This window comes from Pristiophorus japonicus, chromosome 6 (assembly GCF_044704955.1).
Source record: "Pristiophorus japonicus isolate sPriJap1 chromosome 6, sPriJap1.hap1, whole genome shotgun sequence".
NCBI classification, from domain to species: Eukaryota; Metazoa; Chordata; class Chondrichthyes; family Pristiophoridae; genus Pristiophorus; species Pristiophorus japonicus.
In genome coordinates this window covers 47,014,108-47,034,428 of record NC_091982.1, presented here as the reverse complement: position 1 = coordinate 47,034,428, position 20,321 = coordinate 47,014,108, and the positions used below count along the sequence as shown (strand labels likewise).

The window sequence follows — 20,321 nt, the reverse complement described above, 5'->3', positions numbered from 1 at the left end:
GTGCAGGTGTTCGGTGGTGTCACGACCGATGATCAGGATGTCGTCTTGAAACACAACAGTGTGCGGAATCGATTTCAGCAGACTCTCCATGTTCCTCTGGAAGATGGCAGCAGCTGAGTGAATCCCAAAAGGGCATCTGTGGTATATAAACAGTCCTTTGTGCGTGTTGATGCATGTTAATCTTTTTGAAGATTCAGCCAGCTCCTGTGTCATGTAAGCGGAGGTTAGGTCCAACTTGGTGAACAACTTCCCCACCGCTAACATTGCGAATAGGTCATCTGCCTTGGGTGGGACCGGAGGCACATGTGGGACTGGAGTCACGTGTAGACAAGACCAGGTAGTAGTGTCAGGTTCTCTTCCCTGAAGGACATTAATAAACCAGTTGTGTTTATACAACAACATGGCAGCTTTTGCAGTTATTTTTATTGAACTAGCTCATAGATTATCAGATCTATTACATTCAGTTTCACAACTTGCCATAGTGAGATTTGGAATCAGAACCTTTAGGTTTCTAATCTAGTACCATAACCACTGCACTGCTCTTCCTTACCAATAATCTGTATGCAGCATCCTAAATCAGTAGATGTGACACTGCTAAGCCGCTCGGTGGTGGACTTTGAAGTTGCCCACACACACTACATCCGATGCCCTTGCTTCCCTCAGAGCTGTCTCCAATTGATGTCCCACATGGAGAAGTATTGATCCATCAGTTGCTCATTGAAATTTCTTGCATTTTCTCTGCAATAGTGGTGTCAGCTTACTTGTCTAGCTTTGCTCGGATGCAGGCAGGAGTGAGGCTATCTGTCTGCCTCTGATTGAAACAATCTACAGGTTGTCTGTGAAGAATCACCAGTGCCAGATTTAGTGCTACAATCAAACAGCCCCAATCCCAGTCATTTCAAATAACATGGGCATTAGTACATCCACTGTCACTATAATGCTAACCATCAAAACAAGCCCCCTGTCTCATTTCAGCTGTATTTGTAACCCAAAATGGTAAACCATAATCCTGTGCGCCATTCCATGAAATGATCACTTGGGAACAAAATAAAATCACTATCCTAAACTAGAATTCAATGATTATTGATTATTTAGTTAATGGTGTCATGCTCAACATTTGAAACGTCCATTCATCCTTAGTTGTATCATTTGAGTCAGCCAGCAACAGTCACCATATCCTGAGTAATATATTTTGTGTGGCTGTAACTATGGCTCATTATCTCTTCTCATCCTCCTTGACCTCTATCCTGTCTTCAACAATGTCTCCATCCTCCTCCAATGTCTCTCCTTCACTGTCAAACTGCAAGACACTGTTATCTCCTGCTTTCACTCCTACCTGACACAATATAGGCATCACATTGCTGTCAATGGCTTCTCCTTCGCTGTGTGGATTGTCACCTTTGATGTAGCCCAAGATGTCCATCCTGTGCCCCCTCCTGTTTACTATCTATAGGCCATTCATTCTACCTCTTCTTCCCACCAATAAAAACATTTATTCCATGCCTTTTCATTTTGTGACTCAAATTATCTAAGGTCCTTATAGCCAACCTGTCTGGTTGAACTATCCACAGGCTTCAATTCATTCAATGTAGCCATTGCCCTCAACCACACAAAGTCCCGCACTTCATACCTTCACCTCCTCAATTTCAAAATTCCTAGCCTCACTTTCAAACCCATCCCTGGCATCACCCATTCTATCTGAGGGATCTTTTCCTGCTCATGTCTACTCACACATCCTCCTCCACTCCGTTAGTATCGAGTAGAGAGAGACGTACCGGTGCAGCTCCAGCTGAGAGAAGGCAAAAAAGAAGTAGAAAGAAATCAAAAGGTGACGTCACAGCCAACATGGTAAGTGATTGGCTGGTGATTGGTGAGTAGTTTTTCTTTTTCTTTATTAGTCAGTAACTTTTAACATTGTTGTCGCCAATTTAAGTGCATCTAAGGGTTAAGTCATGGCAGGACAGCTCGGTCACGTGATATGCTCCTCCTGTACCATGTGGGAACACGGGGACAACACCAGTGTCCCTGACGACTACATGTGCGGGAAGTGTGTCCACCTCCGGCTCCTGACGGTCCGCGTTGCGGAGTTGGAGCTGAGGGTGGATTCACTCTGGAGCATCCACGATGCTGAGAATGACGTGAGTATCACGTGTAGCGAGTTGGTCTTACCGCAGGAGAAGGGTCCACAGCCAGCGAGGGAATGGAAGACCAGCAGGAAGAGTAGTGCAAGGAAGGTAGTGCAGGGGTCCCCTGTGGTCATTCCACTGCAAAACAGATACACTGCTTTGAGTGCTGTTGAGGGGGATGACTCATCAGGAGAGGGCAGCAGCAGCCAAGTTCATGGCACCGTGGCTGGCTCTGTTGCACAGGAGGGCAGGAAAAAGAGTGGGCGAGCGATAGTGATAGGGGATTCAATTGTAAGGGGAATAGATAGGCGTTTCTGCTGCCGCAACCGAGAATCCAGGATGGTATGTTGCCTCTCTGGTGCAAGGGTCAAGGATGTCTCGGAGCGGGTGCAGGACATTCTAAAAAGGGAGGGAGAACAGCCAGTTGTCGTGGTGCACGTTGGTACCAACGACATAGGTAAAAAAAGGGATGAGGTCCTACGAAATGAATTTAAGGAGCTAGGAGCTAAATTAAAAAGTAGGACCTCAAAAGTAGTAATCTCGGGATTGCTACCAGTGCCACGTGCTAGTCAGAGTAGGAATCGCAGGATAGCTCAAATGAATACGTGGCTTGAGCAATGGTGCAGCAGGGAGGGATTCAAATTCCTGGGGCATTGGAACCGGTTCTGGGGGAGGTGGGACCAGTACAATCCGCACGGTCTGCACCTGGGCAGAATCGGAACCAATGTCCTCGGGGGAGTGTTTGCTAGTGCTGTTGGGGAGGAGTTAAACTAATATGGCAGGGGGATGGGAACCAATGCAGGGAGATAGAGGAAAACAAAAAGGAGGCAAAAGCAAAAGACAGAAAGGAGATGAGGAAAAGTGGAGGGCAGAGAAACCCAAGGCAAAGAACAAAAAGGGCCATTGTACAGCAAAATTCTAAAAGGACAGAGGGTGTTAAAAAAACAAGCCTGAAGGCTTTGTGTCTTAATGCAAGGAGTATCCGCAATAAGGTGGATAAATTAACTGTGCAAATAGATGTTAACAAATATGATGTGATTGGGATTACGGAGACGTGGCTCCAGGATGATCAGGGCTGGGAACTCAACATCCAGGGGTATTCAACATTCAGGAAGGATAGAATAAAAGGAAAAGGAGGTGGGGTAGCATTGCTGGTTAAGGAGGAGATTAAGGCAATAGTTAGGAAGGACATTAGCTTGGATGACGTGGAATCTATATGGGTAGAGCTGCAGAACACCAAAGGGCAAAAAACGTTAGTGGGAGCTGTGTACAGACCTCCAAACAGTAGTAGTGATGTTGGGGAGGGCATCAAACATGAAATTAGGGGTGCGTGCAATAAAGGTGCAGCAGTTATAATGGGTGACTTTAATATGCACATAGATTGGGCTAACCAAACTGGAAGCAATACGGTGGAGGAGGATTTCCTGGAGTGCATAAGGGATGGTTTTTTAGACCAATATGTCGAGGAACCAACTAGGGGGGAGGCCATCTTAGACTGGGTGTTATGTAATGAGAGAGGATTAATTAGCAATCTCGTTGTGCGAGGCCCCTTGGGGAAGAGTGACCATAATATGGTGGAATTCTGCATTGGGATGGAGAATGAAACAGTTAATTCAGAGACCATGGTCCAGAACTTAAAGAAGGGTAACTTTGAAGGTATGAGGCGTGAATTGGCTGGGATGGATTGGCGAATGATACTTAAGGGGTTGACTGTGGATGGGCAATGGCAGACATTTAGAAACCGCATGGATGAACTACAACAATTGTACATTCCTGTCTGGCATAAAAATAAAAAAGGGAAGGTGGCTCAACCGTGGCTATCAAGGGAAATCAGGGATAGTATTAAAGCCAAGGAAGTGGCATACAAATTGGCCAGAAATAGCAGCGAACCTGGGGACTGGGAGAAATTTAGAACTCAGCAGAGGAGGACAAAGGGTTTGATTAGGGCAGGGAAAATGGAGTATGAGAAGAAGCTTGCAGGGAACATTAAGACGGATTGCAAAAGTTTCCATAGATATGTAAAGAGAAAAAGGTTAGTAAAGACAAACATAGGTCCCCTGCAGTCAGAATCAGGGGAAGTCATAACGGGGAACAAAGAAATGGCGGACCAATTGAACAAGTACTTTGGTTTGGTATTCCCGAAGGAGGACACGAACAACCTTCCGGTTATAAAAGGGGTCGGGGGGTCTAGTAAGGAGGAGGAACTGAGGGAAATCCTTATTAGCCAGGAAATTGTGTTGGGGAAATTGATGGGATTGAAGGCCGATAAATCCCCAGGGCCTGATGGACTGCATCCCAGAGTACTTAAGGAGGTGGCCTTGGAAATAGTGGATGCGTTGACAGTCATTTTCCAACATTCCATTGACTCTGGATCAGTTCCTATAGAGTGGAGGGTAGCCAATGTAACCCCACTTTTTAAAAAAGGAGGGAGAGAGAAAACAGGGAATTATAGACTGGTCAGCCTGACATCGGTAGTGGGTAAAATGATGGAATCAATTATTAAGGATGTCATAGCAGTGCATTTGGAAAGAGGTGACATGATAGGTCCAAGTCAGCATGGATTTGTGAAAGGGAAATCATGCTTGACAAATCTTCTGGAATTTTTTGAGGATGTTTCCAGTAGAGTGGACAAGGGAGAACCAGTTGATGTGGTATATTTGGACTTTCAGAAGGCGTTCGACAAGGTCCCACACAAGAGATTGATGTGCAAAGTTAGAGCACATGGGATTGGGGGTAGTGTACTGACATGGGTTGAGAACTGGTTGTCAGACAGGAAGCAAAGAGTAGGAGTAAATGGGTACTTTTCAGAATGGCAGGCAGTGACTAGTGGGGTACCGCAAGGTTCTGTGCTGGGGCCCCAGCTGTTTACACTGTACATTAATGATTTAGATGAGGGGATTAAATGTAGTATCTCCAAATTTGCAGATGACACTAAGTTGGGTGGCAGTGTGAGCTGCGAGGAGGATGCTGTGAGGCTGCAGAGCGACTTGGATAGGTTAAGTGAGTGGGCAAATGCATGGCAGATGAAGTATAATGTGGATAAATGTGAGGTTATCCACTTTGGTGGTAAAAACAGAGAGACAGACTATTATCTGAATGGTGACAGATTAGGAAAAGGGGAGGTGCAAAGAGACTTGGATGTCATGGTACATCAGTCATTGAAGGTTGGCATGCAGGTGCAGCAGGCGGTTAAGAAAGCAAATGGCATGTTGGCCTTCATAGCAAGGGGATTTGAGTACAGGGGCAGGGAGGTGTTGCTACAGTTGTACAGGGCATTGGTGAGGCCACACCTGGAGTATTGTGTACAGTTTTGGTCTCCTAACCTGAGGAAGGACATTCTTGCTATTGAGGGAGTGCAGCGAAGGTTCACCAGACTGATTCCCGGGATGGCGGGACTGACCTATCAAGAAAGACTGGATCAACTGGGCTTGTATTCACTGGAGTTCAGAAGAATGAGAGGGGACCTCATAGAAACATTTAAAATTCTGACGGGGTTAGACAGGTTAGATGCAGGAAGAATGTTCCCAATGTTGGGGAAGTCCAGAACCAGGGGTCACAGTCTAAGGATAAGGGGTAAGCCATTTAGGACCGAGATGCGGAAGAACTTCTTCACCCAGAGAGTGGTGAACCTGTGGCATTCTCTACCACAGAAAGTTGTTGAGGCCAATTCACTAAATATATTCAAAAAGGAGTTAGATGAGGTCCTTACTACTAGGGGGATCAAGGGGTATGGCGAGAAAGCAGGAATGGGGTACTGAAGTTGAATGTTCAGCCATGAACTCATTGAATGGCGGTGCAGGCTAGAAGGGCCGAATGGCCTACTCCTGCACCTATTTTCTATGTTTCTCCTTGTCACTTGTTCCCTCCACTCTACCACTGGTGACACCACACTTTAGTTGCTACACTCCTGTCCTCTGAAATTCCCTGCTTAGTTCCCTCCACTCTACCTCCATACCTTCTTCTAAAAGCCATCTCTTCAACCATGTCTTTGGTCCCAACCCATTAACCATCTCTTTTTTTCACTTTTCCTCTCTTGCTTGAGATACACTGTTTTGCCCTCACACTGTTAAGTGCTTTAAGACATCTTCCTACATTGAAAAAGTACTCTAGAGGAACAAATTGTTGTAGAAAAGGCAGAGGATTTAAGATATTAAAAATGTCTCTAGAAACTGTACAAAATAATTTTCTCATCTGGTTGCTATATAACAAATATAGAATATTGGGTTAGCTGTCTGTGATGGTGAAGAATTATGTAATCCCATGAGCTTTAGAGAACTGATGAATGATAGAACACACAGACCTCGTCTATGAGTCAGCTGGGAGGAGGTCCATGCCATCAGGGGATTGGCCGCACCAATGGGACATGGGAGCTGAGACACGGAATAGAGCTAAATTCAGCAGTGTGAAATGCTCCAACCTTAACAAGGTGGACATGGGATGAACAAAGGTTGGTCCAAGTGGAGTTTTGGGCATTGTTGCGGAGATTAAATGTGATGAAACCTGGGCACACCACAAGTTGTGCATGAAGCCTTATTCTGCAAAAGATACAGCTGCTTTCATACTCAGCAATCAAGAACAATCAACAAAGGTGTGTTGTGATTAGTAGGAAGGCTCCCCACATCCCATTTTCTTTACTCCTGAAGGTACTGACTCGGACAGTTCCAATGCTGCCAGCCATGCCTCATACTGGGGGTACAGTCTTACTGGTAATGACAATGTAAATCAATAAAATAATCACTAATGAACAAACAAAACTAGACAATAACATGAAGAAGCAAGTCTGATCTCATATGTCACCGCAAGGAGTGGTCACTGGGATTCTTTCAATACACCCTTTAGGGAAAATATGGGAAATTAGAATAGAAAAAATATTCATCAGGCTTTAAATATACCAGCGCTATTCAAAATCTTTGCTGTTCCTAAAACCTTACTTTTGTATTTTAGACAAATGACACAAAACTTGGAAGTATAGTGAACAGTGAGAAGGAGAGTGATAGACTTCAGGAAGACATAGACAGGCTGGTGGAATGAGCGGACAAATTGCAGATGAAAGTTCACGCAGAAAAGTGCAAAGTCATACATTTTGGTAGAAGGAATGAGGAGAAGAAATCTAAACTAAAGGGTACAATCCTAAAGGGGGTGCACGAACCGAGAGACCTGGGGTATATGTGAACAAATCATTGAAGGTTGCAGGGCAGGTTAAGAAAGCAGTTAACAAAACATACGGGATCGGCTTCATGAATAGAGGTATAGAACACAAAGACGTGGAAATTATGATGAACCTTTATAAAACATTGGTTCGGCCTGTCCAATTCTGGGCACTGCACTTTCGGAAGGATGTGAAGGCCTTAAAGAGGGTGCAGAAAAGATTTATGAAAATGATTCCAGGGATGAGGGACTTCAGTTACGTGGATAGACTGGAAAAGCTGGGGTTGTTCTCCTTGGAGCAGAGAAGATCGAGAGGAGATTTGATAGAGGTGTTCAAAATCATGAGGGGTCTGGACATAGTAGATAGAGAACAACTGTTCTGATTGTCAGAAGGGTCGAGAACCAGAGGACACAAATTTAAGGTGATTGGCAAAACAACCAAAGGTGACATGAGGAAAAACATTTTACAGAGCGAGTGGTTAGGATCTGGAATGCACTGCCTGAAAAGGTGGTGGAGACAGATTGAATCTTGGCTTTCAGAAGGGAAGGATGGCTACATGATAGAAATCCCGTTACAGCCCGGGCTCTAGTTGATGAAATAATTAATGATTGATACCAGTAAGCTCAATGACTGCTGACCATTCAACAACAGTACCACGTCCCTTTCCTTTCCTCTAACACTGACCAGCAGCGTGGCAGCCCCGAACTGCAAGGGAACATCTGCGGCAGGTCAGGACCTTAAAAGGGATGGTGAGTGGCGGCCTGGGAGCAGCATGGCAGCCCCGACCTGCGAGGGAGCATCTGCGGCAGGTCGGGGCCTTAAAAGGAGCATAGCACTACAGGATACAGCGTGAGCTGGTGCAGGAGGATGACGGCTGTGAAGAGGGTGACTGGACTGGACGTCACCATAACCCAGGTCGGTGACTGGAGCGTGGGCAGGCACAGCAGGAGCGACGAGGTCGGGGCGAAGGAGCAGTGAGAGAATGTAGAAGGATGTGATCGGGGCCCAGGAGAGGCGTGAGTTCGGGACCCAGAAGATGCGAGGGCCCAGGGGCAGCACGGGCCAGCCCACATTGTGATATGTGTGTGCACTAGGTCTGTGCAGCAGAGCTGGTTACCAGTCATCTTGGTTAACCTTTGCCACTGGATCAAGACCTAGCTCTGTCAAGCCCGTGTGGTGGCTGGTGTGCAACGGCCACCACACGTTAAAAAAATCCACGCACAGGCATCTTCTACCCTTCAATATGCAGTTCGGGTCGGTCATTGAAACACCTGTGAACTCATTGAACTCATCCTTTTTTGGTGTGGAAGCGGGTCATCCTTGATCCGAGGGACCACCTAAGAAGAAGGATAAGTACCTGAAAGATTAAAAAAATTGCAGGGCTACGGGGAAAGGGCGGGTGAGTGGGACTATCAAGTGCTCTTGCAGAGAGCCGGCACGGGCTCGATGGGCCGAATAGCCTCCTGCTGCTGTAACCATTCTATGATTCTATGACAGTACAATAATCTCAGACATTCGCGTCACTTCTTCAGATACATCTACTTATTTAAAATTCTGCATGTGCATTTGTAAATCTCACCGCACGGTTATTTTCTTTGCAATCCAAGTGCACAGATCATTATTAAAATTAAATATTATTTAACATTTTTTTTTGCAAAGACTGCAGTTAGAGCGAACAGGTGCAGATTAAATGGGAAGGTAAATACATCGCGTTCAAATGTCAGCCGACGCTTTTAAAATGTAATGCGATACTGGAAAGAACACAATAAGCGGAGCAAACGATGAGGCTTTTCAGGAAATGGGTCAAAACATCATCAACAAAGTGCATTTCCAGACACTCAGCATTTAACTGGAGGACAAACTGCAGGTTTACAGAAAAGCAGTATCACACAAAGACAACAAACACTACACAAACATACTCACAACACGGGCCACATAAAGACAAACAACTACTGAATATAAATAACAAAAGTATGACGCGGGGAAAAACACGTCCAAAATAAGATTACAGAGACACTGGAAAGTTTTTCTGAGGCTTGTCAGTGACTTCTTGATTGAGAAAGTTATTTTGCTTCAGATTTTATCCTCTCAGAGGGAAATTTTTTTTTACTGGGTCAAGCTTCTGAACTGTGAATTCAATATGAGAAAGATTAAAAGTGAGCCTTTAATTCTCTGTTTATTGGTGTGTGTGTTTAGACTTTTTGTGAGTCTGGATAAGTTTTACTGAACTTCGCTGCATTGAAACTGAGCTCTTTACACATTCATGGCTATACTTGCGCTCCACAGCACAGTGTTAAATATAGACCCTCGGGCCAATGCACATGGGAATCCTGATTGACAACAGCACATTGACTCAAGGGGAACGGACTTATTCAATAATAATTGGAAAGCAGCACGTTGTTTTGAAGTTAACCGATCGAAGGGTGTGTTTCTCATTCCGGTGATCAATGGGCAAAAATGAATGTCATAAATCACTGAGCAATCTTGTGCAGTTCCACATTTGGGGAAAGATGTCAGAGGATAACGAGACTCCATCTTAATCTGAGAGTGTTTCCTGTTGCATCGTCAGCCTTCTGATGGAAGCAAGTTATGTTGTGACCCTTAGGTACAATTCCTCTTCGCAAGGTCATATCCACGGTATACAGAACCGTCGACCCACCGCTACAAAGAAAAGCAAGGTATTTGATGTGATTTTCAATGCGATTTGATTTCAAACGCCTCTTATTCGTCCAGTGTATTGCAACCATTCTGCATGTAGATTGAGGAGTTATAGCCAATATCAGATCTCTATGTCTGGCACTGTTTCTGAACACTTGTTAGAGAGAATACTCACTGCAGTTGTCCGTTTGGTCAGAATTCTTTATTTTCTGTCTTAGTAAAGAACCATGGCGATGAATTCCGCACCTAGTGGGGCAGAGGGACATCATGGGAACGACATTAAAACGCCGGTAAGTTTCCTGTGTCGACCGTTGGGCATTAATGCCACTTTTCCCATACATACTGTTGCTGCTGTCGGCATTATGCTACAAAGACGTCGCTTTTCTGACAATTAAACGGATTGAAAGTTTTTAAAGAATCAAGAAGGGACATACAACATTCCGTTTGTGATCTTTCTTAAAAAAAATGATGCTTGGTTTCTAAGAACATGAGCTATTTATAAATAAAGTGAAGGATAATTTGGTCATCGTTTTAAAATAGGAAAATTAAGCCTTTGAAATAGGAAATCGTGATTTATTGTACCAGAATATTGTGAACGGGAAGTGGGGTTTTGTATTTTAATGCTGGACTTGAAGAGACTCCATAGATCCATCAATCTAATCAGTCAGCCACCACATTACAGCACCACAGTGCACTTGCAACATTTATCACCATCCATTTGTTTGTCATGCAGAGATCTGTAATTTATCATTCTTTGAAATGAAAAAGGTTGATTACTTTTAATCACAAATTCCTCTGAGATAGTAAGTTTGATATTATATTGTCCCCTCAAGGTGAAAAGGTTATAGCTTGTTCCTTGCTCATGCATTATTTACTTTTTTAAAATTCGTTCATTGAGATGTGATCATCACTGGCAAGGCCAGCATTTATTGCCCATCCCTATTTGCTCTTGAGAAAGTGGTGGTGAGCCGCCTTCTTGAACCGCTGCAGTCTATGAGATGAAGGTGCTCCCACAGTGCAAAAGGGGAGGGGGGGGAAATTCCAAGATTTTGACCCAGCAACGATGAAGGAAAGGCGAGATATTTCCAAGTCAGGATGGTGTGTGAGTTGGAGGGGAACCTGGAGGTGATGGTAATCCCAAGTGCCTGCTGCCCTTGTCCTTCTAGGTGGTAGAGGTCACGGGTTTTAGAGGTACTGTCGAAGAAGCCTTGGCGAGTTTCTGCAGTGCATCGTGTAGATGGTACACACTGCAGCCACGGTGCACCGGTGGTGGAGGGAGTGAATGTTTAAGGTGGTGGATGGGGTGTCAATCAAGCCAGCTGCTTTGTCCTGGATGGTGTTGAGCTTCTTGAGTGTTGTTGGAGCTGCACTCATGCACCCAAGTGGAGAGTATTCCATCACACTCCTGACTTGTGCCTTGTAGATGGTGGGGAGTCTGGAGGTGAGACACTCTTTACTCACCTGCTCTTGTAGCTGTAGTATTTATGCCCAGTTAAATTTCTGGTCAATGGTGAACTCCAGGATGTTGATGGTGGAGAATTCGGTGATGGTAATCCCGCTGAATGTCAAGGGACGGTAGTTAGACTCTCTTTTGTTGGAGCTTGTCATTGTCTGGAGAATGATACTTGCCACTTATCAGCCCAAGTCTGAATGTTGTCTAGGTGTTGCTGCATTCGGGCACGGACTGTTTTATTATCTGAGGAGTTATGAATGGAACAGAACACTGTGCAATCATTGGCAAACATCCCCACTTCTGACCCTATGATGTGGAAGGTCATTGATGAAGCAGCTGAAAATGGTTGGGCCTAGGATTCTGCCCTGAGGAACTTCTGCATTGAGGTCCTGGGGCTGAGATCATTGGCCTCCAACAACCACAACCATCTTCCTTTGTGTTAGGTATGACTCCAGCCAGTGAAGAACTTTCCCCCTGATTCCCATTGACTTCAATTTTACCAGGGATCCTTGATTCCACACTCGGTCAAATGCTGCCTTAATGTCAAGGGCAGTCACACTCCCCTCACCTCTGGAGTTCAGCTCTTTTGTCTATATTTGAACCAAGGCTGTAATGATGTCTCATGCAGAGTGGATCTGGTGGAACCCCAACTGAGCACTGATGATCAAGTTATTGGTGAGTAAGTGCTGCTTGATAACACTGCCGACAACACCTTCCATCACTTTGCTGATGATTGAGAGTAGACTGATGGGGCAGTAATTGGCAGGATTGGATTTGTCCTGCTTTTTGTGGGCAGGACATACCTAGGCAGTTTTCCACATTGTCGGGTAGATGCCAGTGTTGTAGCTGTACTGGAACAGCTTGGCTAGATGCGGGCTAGTTCTGGAGCACAATTCTTAAGCACGACAACCGGGATGTTGCCGAGACCCATAGCCTTTGCTGTATTCAGTGTGCTCAGCCGTTTCTTGATATCACGTGGAGTGAATCGAATTGGCTGAAGGCTGGCTTCTGTGCTGGTGGGGACCTCAGGAGGAGGCCAAGATGGATCAACCAGTTGGTAATTCTTGCTGAAGATGGTCGCGAACGCTTCAACTTTGTCATTTGCACTCATGTGCTGGGCTCCACCATCAGTTGCATAACTACTGTCAGTTGTGACTTCTAAGAGCCGAAATTCACTCCCGCTGGAAACGGGTTGCACCTACTATTTTTCTTGTGTTTTGTCCGCTGCAATGGATGTGGCAGTCCATCTTGTGAAATTCAGCTCTTTGTCGTTTTTTTCGAGCGGGGCGGAAGTCCGTCATAATGGAGGCGGGAGTGAAATGCACACTCCGCCGCTGTCAGACATCAGCACCAGGCTGGTGACGTCATCGCGCTGGCGCGTCAACACGTCTCATCCCTTCACTTAAAGGGGAGGGCCGCTGCGAACTCTGCAGCTTTTTAAGTTAGGTCCACTGGGCCACCAGGGAGGGTTTCGGTCGGGTGGCCGACAAAAAAAAATAAGACAGTGGCCGCGGCAGTGCGCCCTCCCCTCTAATGGAGACCTCACTGCCATTTTACACACACTACAAACACAGTGCAACAACAGAAAAAAACTGTTGCGGACACCGTAAGATTTTCTAAGGTGAATTTTGCTTGCGGGGTGGGACATCAGCAGTGCGCGCTTTGATGATGCACTTAGGAGGGTTCGGCAGCAGCGGGGCGGAAGTGGGGACTGCCAGCAAAACCATCATAGAAAATTTTGAGAGCGGCAGCTATTCGACTACAAATTGGCGGCCATTTGACACCACCGCGTGATCGCCGCTTTCCGGCGTTAACAGGTCTTAATCGGGAGGCTGAATTTCGGCCCCCTAATGTCTTCATGTATCCTGTGCAGTGGCCACATCACAGTCATAGCTCCTTTCAACTTCACAAATCCAGGTGTGGTAGGGTCAGTCTCTTTGGTGGCTCCATTAGATGTCTGCTGATCTCTGTGTTTGGACAATACTCTAAGCAAGGGAATCTTAATGGCAGGAGTGGATGTCAAAGATGAAACTGCACGGTCAAACAACATTTGTCCTGAATCGTGATCATGATGTGAGAGAGCCCAGTTTTGAGCTGGCGTCTGCATTGAACTGGAATCAATGAATGCCCAAGAAGTGACTTTGGCACCACATAGAAAGCTTGCAGGGCTAGAAAGTTAATTTTCAGAATGGCTCATCTCTTGGAGACAATAGAAGGAAAAAGAACATTGAGACAAAGTGGCCAAAGAGACATGGAGAGTGCCTCCATATTATTGTGACCCCTGAGCTAAAGCAGTGATTCCAATTAGACAATGTTATCATAAGAGTTAAGAACAAATGCAAATGCCCAGTTCAAATGATTGGCTGCCTGTCATAATGGCTTCTCTGCAAATATCATTTTTTTTCTGCTTGTGGTCTTGCATCAATGTTTTTCATTTTCCATCTTTTGTACAGATTGAACCTCCCTTATCCAGAACTCCCTTATCCAGAACTCCCATATCCAGAACCACCCCTTGTCCAGAACCATTCCGGCCACTGGATGGCGCATGCGCAGAACTCCAACATGAACAAATCGAATAAATTGAAGTCCTTCCTTGCTGCCGACTCCCGCAATTGCTGGCCTGACCCTGCAATCCACTGTACCCTCACCCCATGATCTCTCTACTGCACTACCAGCCCCAAGCCAGCCAGCCCCAATATCCCCTCTACCATCCAATTTAACGTGAACAGCCCTTATCCAAAAAATCCCTTATCCAGAACAGGCCAGGTCCCGAGGGTTCCGGATAAGGGAGGTTCAACCTCTCCTATCTTGTTAAAAGTTTGAAGTGTGGGAGGGGTGGCTAAAGGTTTGTTGGTGAATAGAACGACATTGTAAACATATTTGTACCATCTTGTTAAAGGGTTGAAGTGTGGGAGAGACGGCCAAAGGTTTGTGGGTGAAGAGAACCACATTGTAATCATATGTTAAATTGAAAAAAAGATTATATTGGTATCTTGACATTAAATCAAAGCGTGAAATGCTTTAGAGGCAAGAAAGAGATAAGATGCAAGGTCACATCCTTGTTTAATGCTGGAGGTACAGGTTATGGGAGGCGAATTGTGGTCACTGACCCAAACTCTGGTGATCATAAGAACATAACAACATAGGAGCAGGAGTAGACCATTTGGTCCTTTGCGCCAACTCCTCCATTCAATAAGATCATGGCTGATCTCATCTTGGCCTTAACTCCACTTTCCTACCCACTCCCCATAACCCTAGACCCCTATAGTTCAAAAATCGATCTATCTCCACCTTAAATAGATTTAATGACCCAACCTCCACAGCTCCCTGGGGTAGAGAATTCTAAAAATTCATGACCCACTGAGAGAAGAAATTCCTCCTCATCTCTGTTTTAAATGGGCGACCCCCTTATTCTAAAATGATGCCCCCTAGTTCTAGATTCCCCCACAAGGGGAAACATCCTCTCTGTATCTATTCTGTCAAGCCCCTTCAAAATCTTATACCTTTCAATAAGATCACCTCTCATTCTTCTAAACTCCAGTGAGTATAGGCCCAACCTGCTCAACCTTTCTTCATAAGACAACCCCTTCATCTCAGGAATCGACCTCGTGAACCTTCTCTGAACTGCCTCCAATGCAAGGATATCCCTTACAGACCAAGGATATCCCTTACAGACCAAAACTGTACACAGTACTCTAGATGTGGTCTCAACAACGCCCTGTACAATTGTAGCAGGACTTCTCTGTTTTTATACTCTAGCCCCCTTGCAATAAAGGCCAACATTCCATTTGCCTTCCTAATTACTTGCTGTATTTGCATGATAACCTTTTGTGATTCATGTACAAGGACCCCCAGATCCCTCTGTACTGCAGCATTTTGTAATATCTCTCCATTTAAATAATAATTTGCTTTTTTATTTTTCCTACCAAAGTGGATAACCTCACATTTTCCCACATTATACTCTATCTGCCAAATTTTTGCCCACTTACTTAGCCTATCTATCTATACACCATTACAGATTCTTTGTGTCCTCTTCACAACTTGCTTTACCACCTATCTTCGTATCATCAGCAAATTTGGCTACATTACACTCAGTCCCTTCATCCAAATCATTAATATAGATTGTAAATAGTTGAAGCCCCAGCACTGATCCCTGTGGCACCCCACTAGTTACAGTTTGCCCACCTGAAAATGATCCATTTATCCTGACTCTCTGTTTTCTGTTAGCCAATCCTCTATACATGCCTATATATTACCCCCAACCCCATGAGCTCTTATCTTGTGCAGTAACCTTTTATGTGGCATCTTATCAAATGCCTTCTGGAAATCCAAATACACAACATCTACTGGTTCCCATTTATCCATCATGCTATTGCATCCTCAAAGAACCCTAGCAAATTTATCAAACATGATTTCCCTTTCATAAAGCCATTACTGACTCTGCTTGACTGTATTACAATTTTCTAAATGTCCTGCTCTTACTTCCATAATAATGGACTCCAGCATTTTCCAAATGACAGATGTTAGGCTAACTGGTCTATAGTTTCCTGCTTTCTGACTCCCTCCTTTCTTAAATAGGGGCATTACATTTACAATTTTCCAATCCGCTGGGACCTCTCGAATCCAGGGAATTTTGGTAAATTACAACCAATGCATCTATCTCTGCAGCCACTTCTTTTAAGACCCTAGTGTCATGTATGTAACCTCTATGTAACACCACTGCAATACTGTATATACTTAAGCAATGCACACCTTGACCACAGGGGGTGAACTTGTGGGAGACACTCCTTACCTGGTCATCCAGGTATATAAAGGGAGGTTCCACGCAGAGTCATCACTTCTTGGTCCTGTGAATAAAGGTCAGGTCATAGAGTGACCTTGTCCATAGAATGTGCCTTGTGTGGGTTTTGTGCCATTGAGTAAAGACATTGCATTGGCGACGGGAAATGGGAATCAACAAATGACGAGAATGGCCACCGGTAGCATAGGAATGGTACTGTGTTGGTGAGGACTGGGACGATTTCATTGAGAGGCTGCAGCAAAGCTTTGTCACGAAAGAATGGCTTGGAGATGCAGCAGCCAACAAGCGAAGGGCCCATCTGCTGACCAGCTGCGGACCTAAGACTTACGCGCTCATGAAGGACCTACTAGCATCCAAAAAGCCGGTGGACAAAACCTTTGAAGAGCTCAGCAAACTAATCGGTGAGCACCTCAAACCGTCGAGCAGCATACACATGACCCGACACAGATTCTATACCCACCGACGTCGCGAAGGACAGAGCATACCAGACTTCATTGCGGACCTCCAGCATTTGGCCAGCCTCTGTAAGTTCACAGACGCCGGCAGGGGGGAGATGTTAAGGGACTTCTTTATTGAGGGCATCGGTCATGCGGGGATTTTCCGAAAGTTAATTGAGACCAAGGACTTAACTTTGGAAGCGACGCTGTTGATGGCTCAGACTTTCATGGCGGGGGAGGAGGAAACCAAAATAATATACACGCGCAATTCTGCCTCCAACGCAGCAAGGGATCAGGGAGTCAATATCATAAATGCGACTCAGAGCCCTGCAGGCAGGCAAGGGCAGTTCGACACACCCCAGGCAGCAATAGACCCCAGAGTAGGTTTTCAACAGAGACAATGGCAGACTGAACGGACATTTACGTCATCACAGTGGGCAATGCGGTCCGGGATGGGGCCATTGACACCCACTAACAGGGTACTCAAGAGCAGTCATAGGGACAATCAACGAGGAATGCCGGGTCATAGCTCCTTTGTTCACAACAATGGGAATCTCAGCTCATGCTGGAGGTGTGGGGGCAAACACTCTGCCAGGACTTGCAGGTTTCAACAATTTGTCTGCAGAAATTTGCAACCTCAGTGGCCATTTAGCTCGAATGTGCAGGAAGCCTGTAACCAGGCTAACTTATGAGGTGGATGGACCAGAAGAGGGTTCTGTGAGGCAGGATGACTCTTGGAGCAAATCAATGGACGCTGAAGTTCAGCGGGTTCATGTGGCAAACATTCACAGCTCATATACCAAAACACCACCTATGATGATGAAGGTTTTATTAAACGGCATCCCTGTACACATGGAGCTGGACATGGGGGCCAGCCAGTCACTCATGAGCGTTCAACAATTCGAAAAGCTATGGCCACTCAAAGCCAGTAGACCCAAACTAGAACGCATTGAGACACAACTACGGACGTATACCAAAGAAATCATTCCAGTACCATGCAGTGCAATGTTGGTGGTCACACACAATGGATCAGTGAACCGGCTGCTGCTCTGGATTGTCCCGGGCAATGGTCCCGCACTGTTGGGGAGGAGCTGGTTAGCTGAGATGAACTGGAAATGGGGGATGTGCACGCAGTGTCATCTGTGGAGCGAAGTTCGTGCTCACAAGTCCTACAACAACTTGAGTCACTATTCCAACCTGGCGTTGGGACGTTCAAAGGTACCAAAGTAGTGATACGCATCACCCCAGATGCCAGACCAGTGCACCACAAAGCCAGAGCGGTGCCGTATGTGATGCGGGAGAAAATTGAAAACGAATTGGACCGTTTGCTGAGAGAGGGCATCATCTCGCCCATTGAATTCAGCGACTGGGCGAGCCCCATCGTTCCCGTCCTAAAAGCGGATGGTTCTGTCAGGATCTGTGGCGACTACAAGGCCACAATCAATCGGGTGTCCCTACAAGACCAATACCCGCTCCCGAGAGCGGAGGATCTTTTTGCCACGCTGGCAGGCGGCAAGCTGTTTACCAAGTTGGATCTCACTTCAGCTTACATGAACCAAGAATTGGCCGACAAGTCTAAACTACTGACCACCATCACTATGCACAAGGGACTGTTTGTTTACAACAGGTGCCCATTTGGCATTCGATCAGTGGCCGCGATCTTTCAAAGAAACATGGAAAGCCTGCTCAAATCCATTCCTGGAACAATCGTATTTTAGGACGACATTCTCATCATGACACCGAGGAACACCTCCACAACCTGGAAGAGGTGCTACGCCAACTGGACCGGGTAGGCCTGCGACTCAAGAAGTCTAAATGTGTGTTTTTGGCTCCTGAGGTTGAGTTCCTGGGCAGGAAGGTTGCTGCAGATGGGATTCGGCCCACCGAATCCAAAACAGAGGCGATTCGACGAGCGCCCAGGCCCGGCAACACATCGGAGTTGCGTTCATTTCTGGGACTCTTGAACTATTTCGGGAACTTTCTGCCGAACTTAAGCACGTTGTTGGAGCCACTTCACGTGCTCCTGCGTAAGGGTTGTGATTGGTTTTGGGGGAACTGTCAAGAACGGGCTTTCAATCGGGCGCGGAACCTACTTTGTTCAAAGAAGTTATTGACCCTGTACGACCCCTGTAAGAAATTGGTTCTGACATGTGATGCATCGTCCTATGGGGTTGGGTGCGTGTTGCAGCAGAGTAATGCTGAGGGCCAACTACAACCTGTGGCTTATGCTTCCAGGTCGCTCTCTGAAGCAGAACGGGGATATGGGATGGTTGAGAAGGAGGCACTCGCATGTGTCCATGGTGTAAAAAAAATGCATCAGTACCTTTTTGGCAGGAGGTTCGAATTAGAAATGGACCACAAGCCGTAAACATCCCTGTTGTCCGACAGCAAGGCTGTCAATGCCAACGCGTCAGCTCGCATACAGCGATGGGCTCTCACGCTGGCTGCTTATGACTACACCATCTGGCACTGGCCTGGCACCGAGAATTGCGCTGACGCGCTCAGCAGGCTTCCACTGGCCACCACTGAGGGGGCAGCAGAGCAAAGCGCTGAGATGGTCATGGCCGTTGATGCCTTTGACAGCGCAGGCTTCCCCATCACAGCCCGCCAGATCAAAATCTGGACAAACAGAGATCCCCTCCTATCTCTGATTAAGAAATGTGTCCTGACTGGGGATTGGGCGCCAGCACATGGAGGCCAGACCTTTCAGGGGAGCTTGCGGTGTGGGTTCGAATCCACACTCCCTGAAATTTATGAGAATGGGTGAGTAACGAGGCACCACACACAGTGGGTAAGAGTACAAAGTGGCTAATGTTGTTTATTTAGAATAGTAAACACCAAGATAGAGGGCATTGTAAGAGGTCATAAATAGCAGTAATGGCACAATCTCACTCAACAACACGAAAAATCTCGCAACAGGAAAGGGGAAAATAAGAGGTTAACACATTCCACTCACACACAACCCCACCTCCCATTTCTACCCTTCTTACCAATTCCTATCCTAAATTGAGTCTGTGAGGGGGTTTGGGCTCTACTCACAATCCTACCAACTCCGGGGTTCTGGGGGCACTTATTTCAGCTCGGGGCCCCTCTGGGGTGGGTTTTACGTTGTTGGTCGGTTCGGTTTTCCTCCTCGATGTTGCGTCGGTTTCTTCTCTTTGCCTTTCGGTTGGCTCCTAAGCAAAAAGCTGTTGGAGTTAAGCACACCTTCCCCAGAGCGAGGGCCCTGTGAAAAACTGACTCAACTCCCAAAAGCTGACTCCGACCTCCAACCTCTGATTGGTTTCCTTGCTCAGCTCAGCTATGGGAAGTCACTGCCACTGCCTGCTGGTTTTCAGTCTCGGTGGCTTCGTCTGTGGAACTGCTGCTTCTTCCTCTGGTGGAGCGAGAGCGAGAGGGAGAGAGAGAGAGAGCTCTTTCTGGATACAAGTTGCAAGCTCCCCAACTGTCTCCACACCCTGCTGCTTCTTCCTCCCGGTGGTTCTGTGGGTCCTATAACCAATTTAGTTCTGGCCTTTTCACCCTCAAACTCAGTTGGTGATCCATTGTGTAAGTTTGGGTGGGGAGATAGCTTTGAATATTTAATCAGAAGATGTCACAGGTACAGATAGGTGTGAGGACAGGGGTATTGTTTCAGTGCACAATTGGTGCCTCAACATCTGCTGGTCCATTGTCTACTGTCCATATTAATTAGGTA

At 46.1% G+C, this 20,321-nt stretch overlaps 1 protein-coding gene across 2 annotated transcripts in view; it reads left to right on the top strand.

Annotated features, from left to right (window-relative positions):
• Positions 1–9,618: 9,618 nt before the first annotated feature.
• Positions 9,619–20,321, top strand: part of atp1b4 (ATPase Na+/K+ transporting subunit beta 4) — a 116,356-nt gene continuing 105,653 nt past the window's right edge. For both annotated transcript variants that reach the window (XM_070882045.1, XM_070882044.1), the window contains exons 1-2: positions 9,619–9,953; positions 10,152–10,223. In XM_070882045.1, the coding sequence (XP_070738146.1) occupies positions 10,161–10,223 (63 nt within the window). In that variant the 5' untranslated portion in view covers positions 9,619–9,953; positions 10,152–10,160. The remainder of the gene's footprint in view (positions 9,954–10,151; positions 10,224–20,321) is intronic.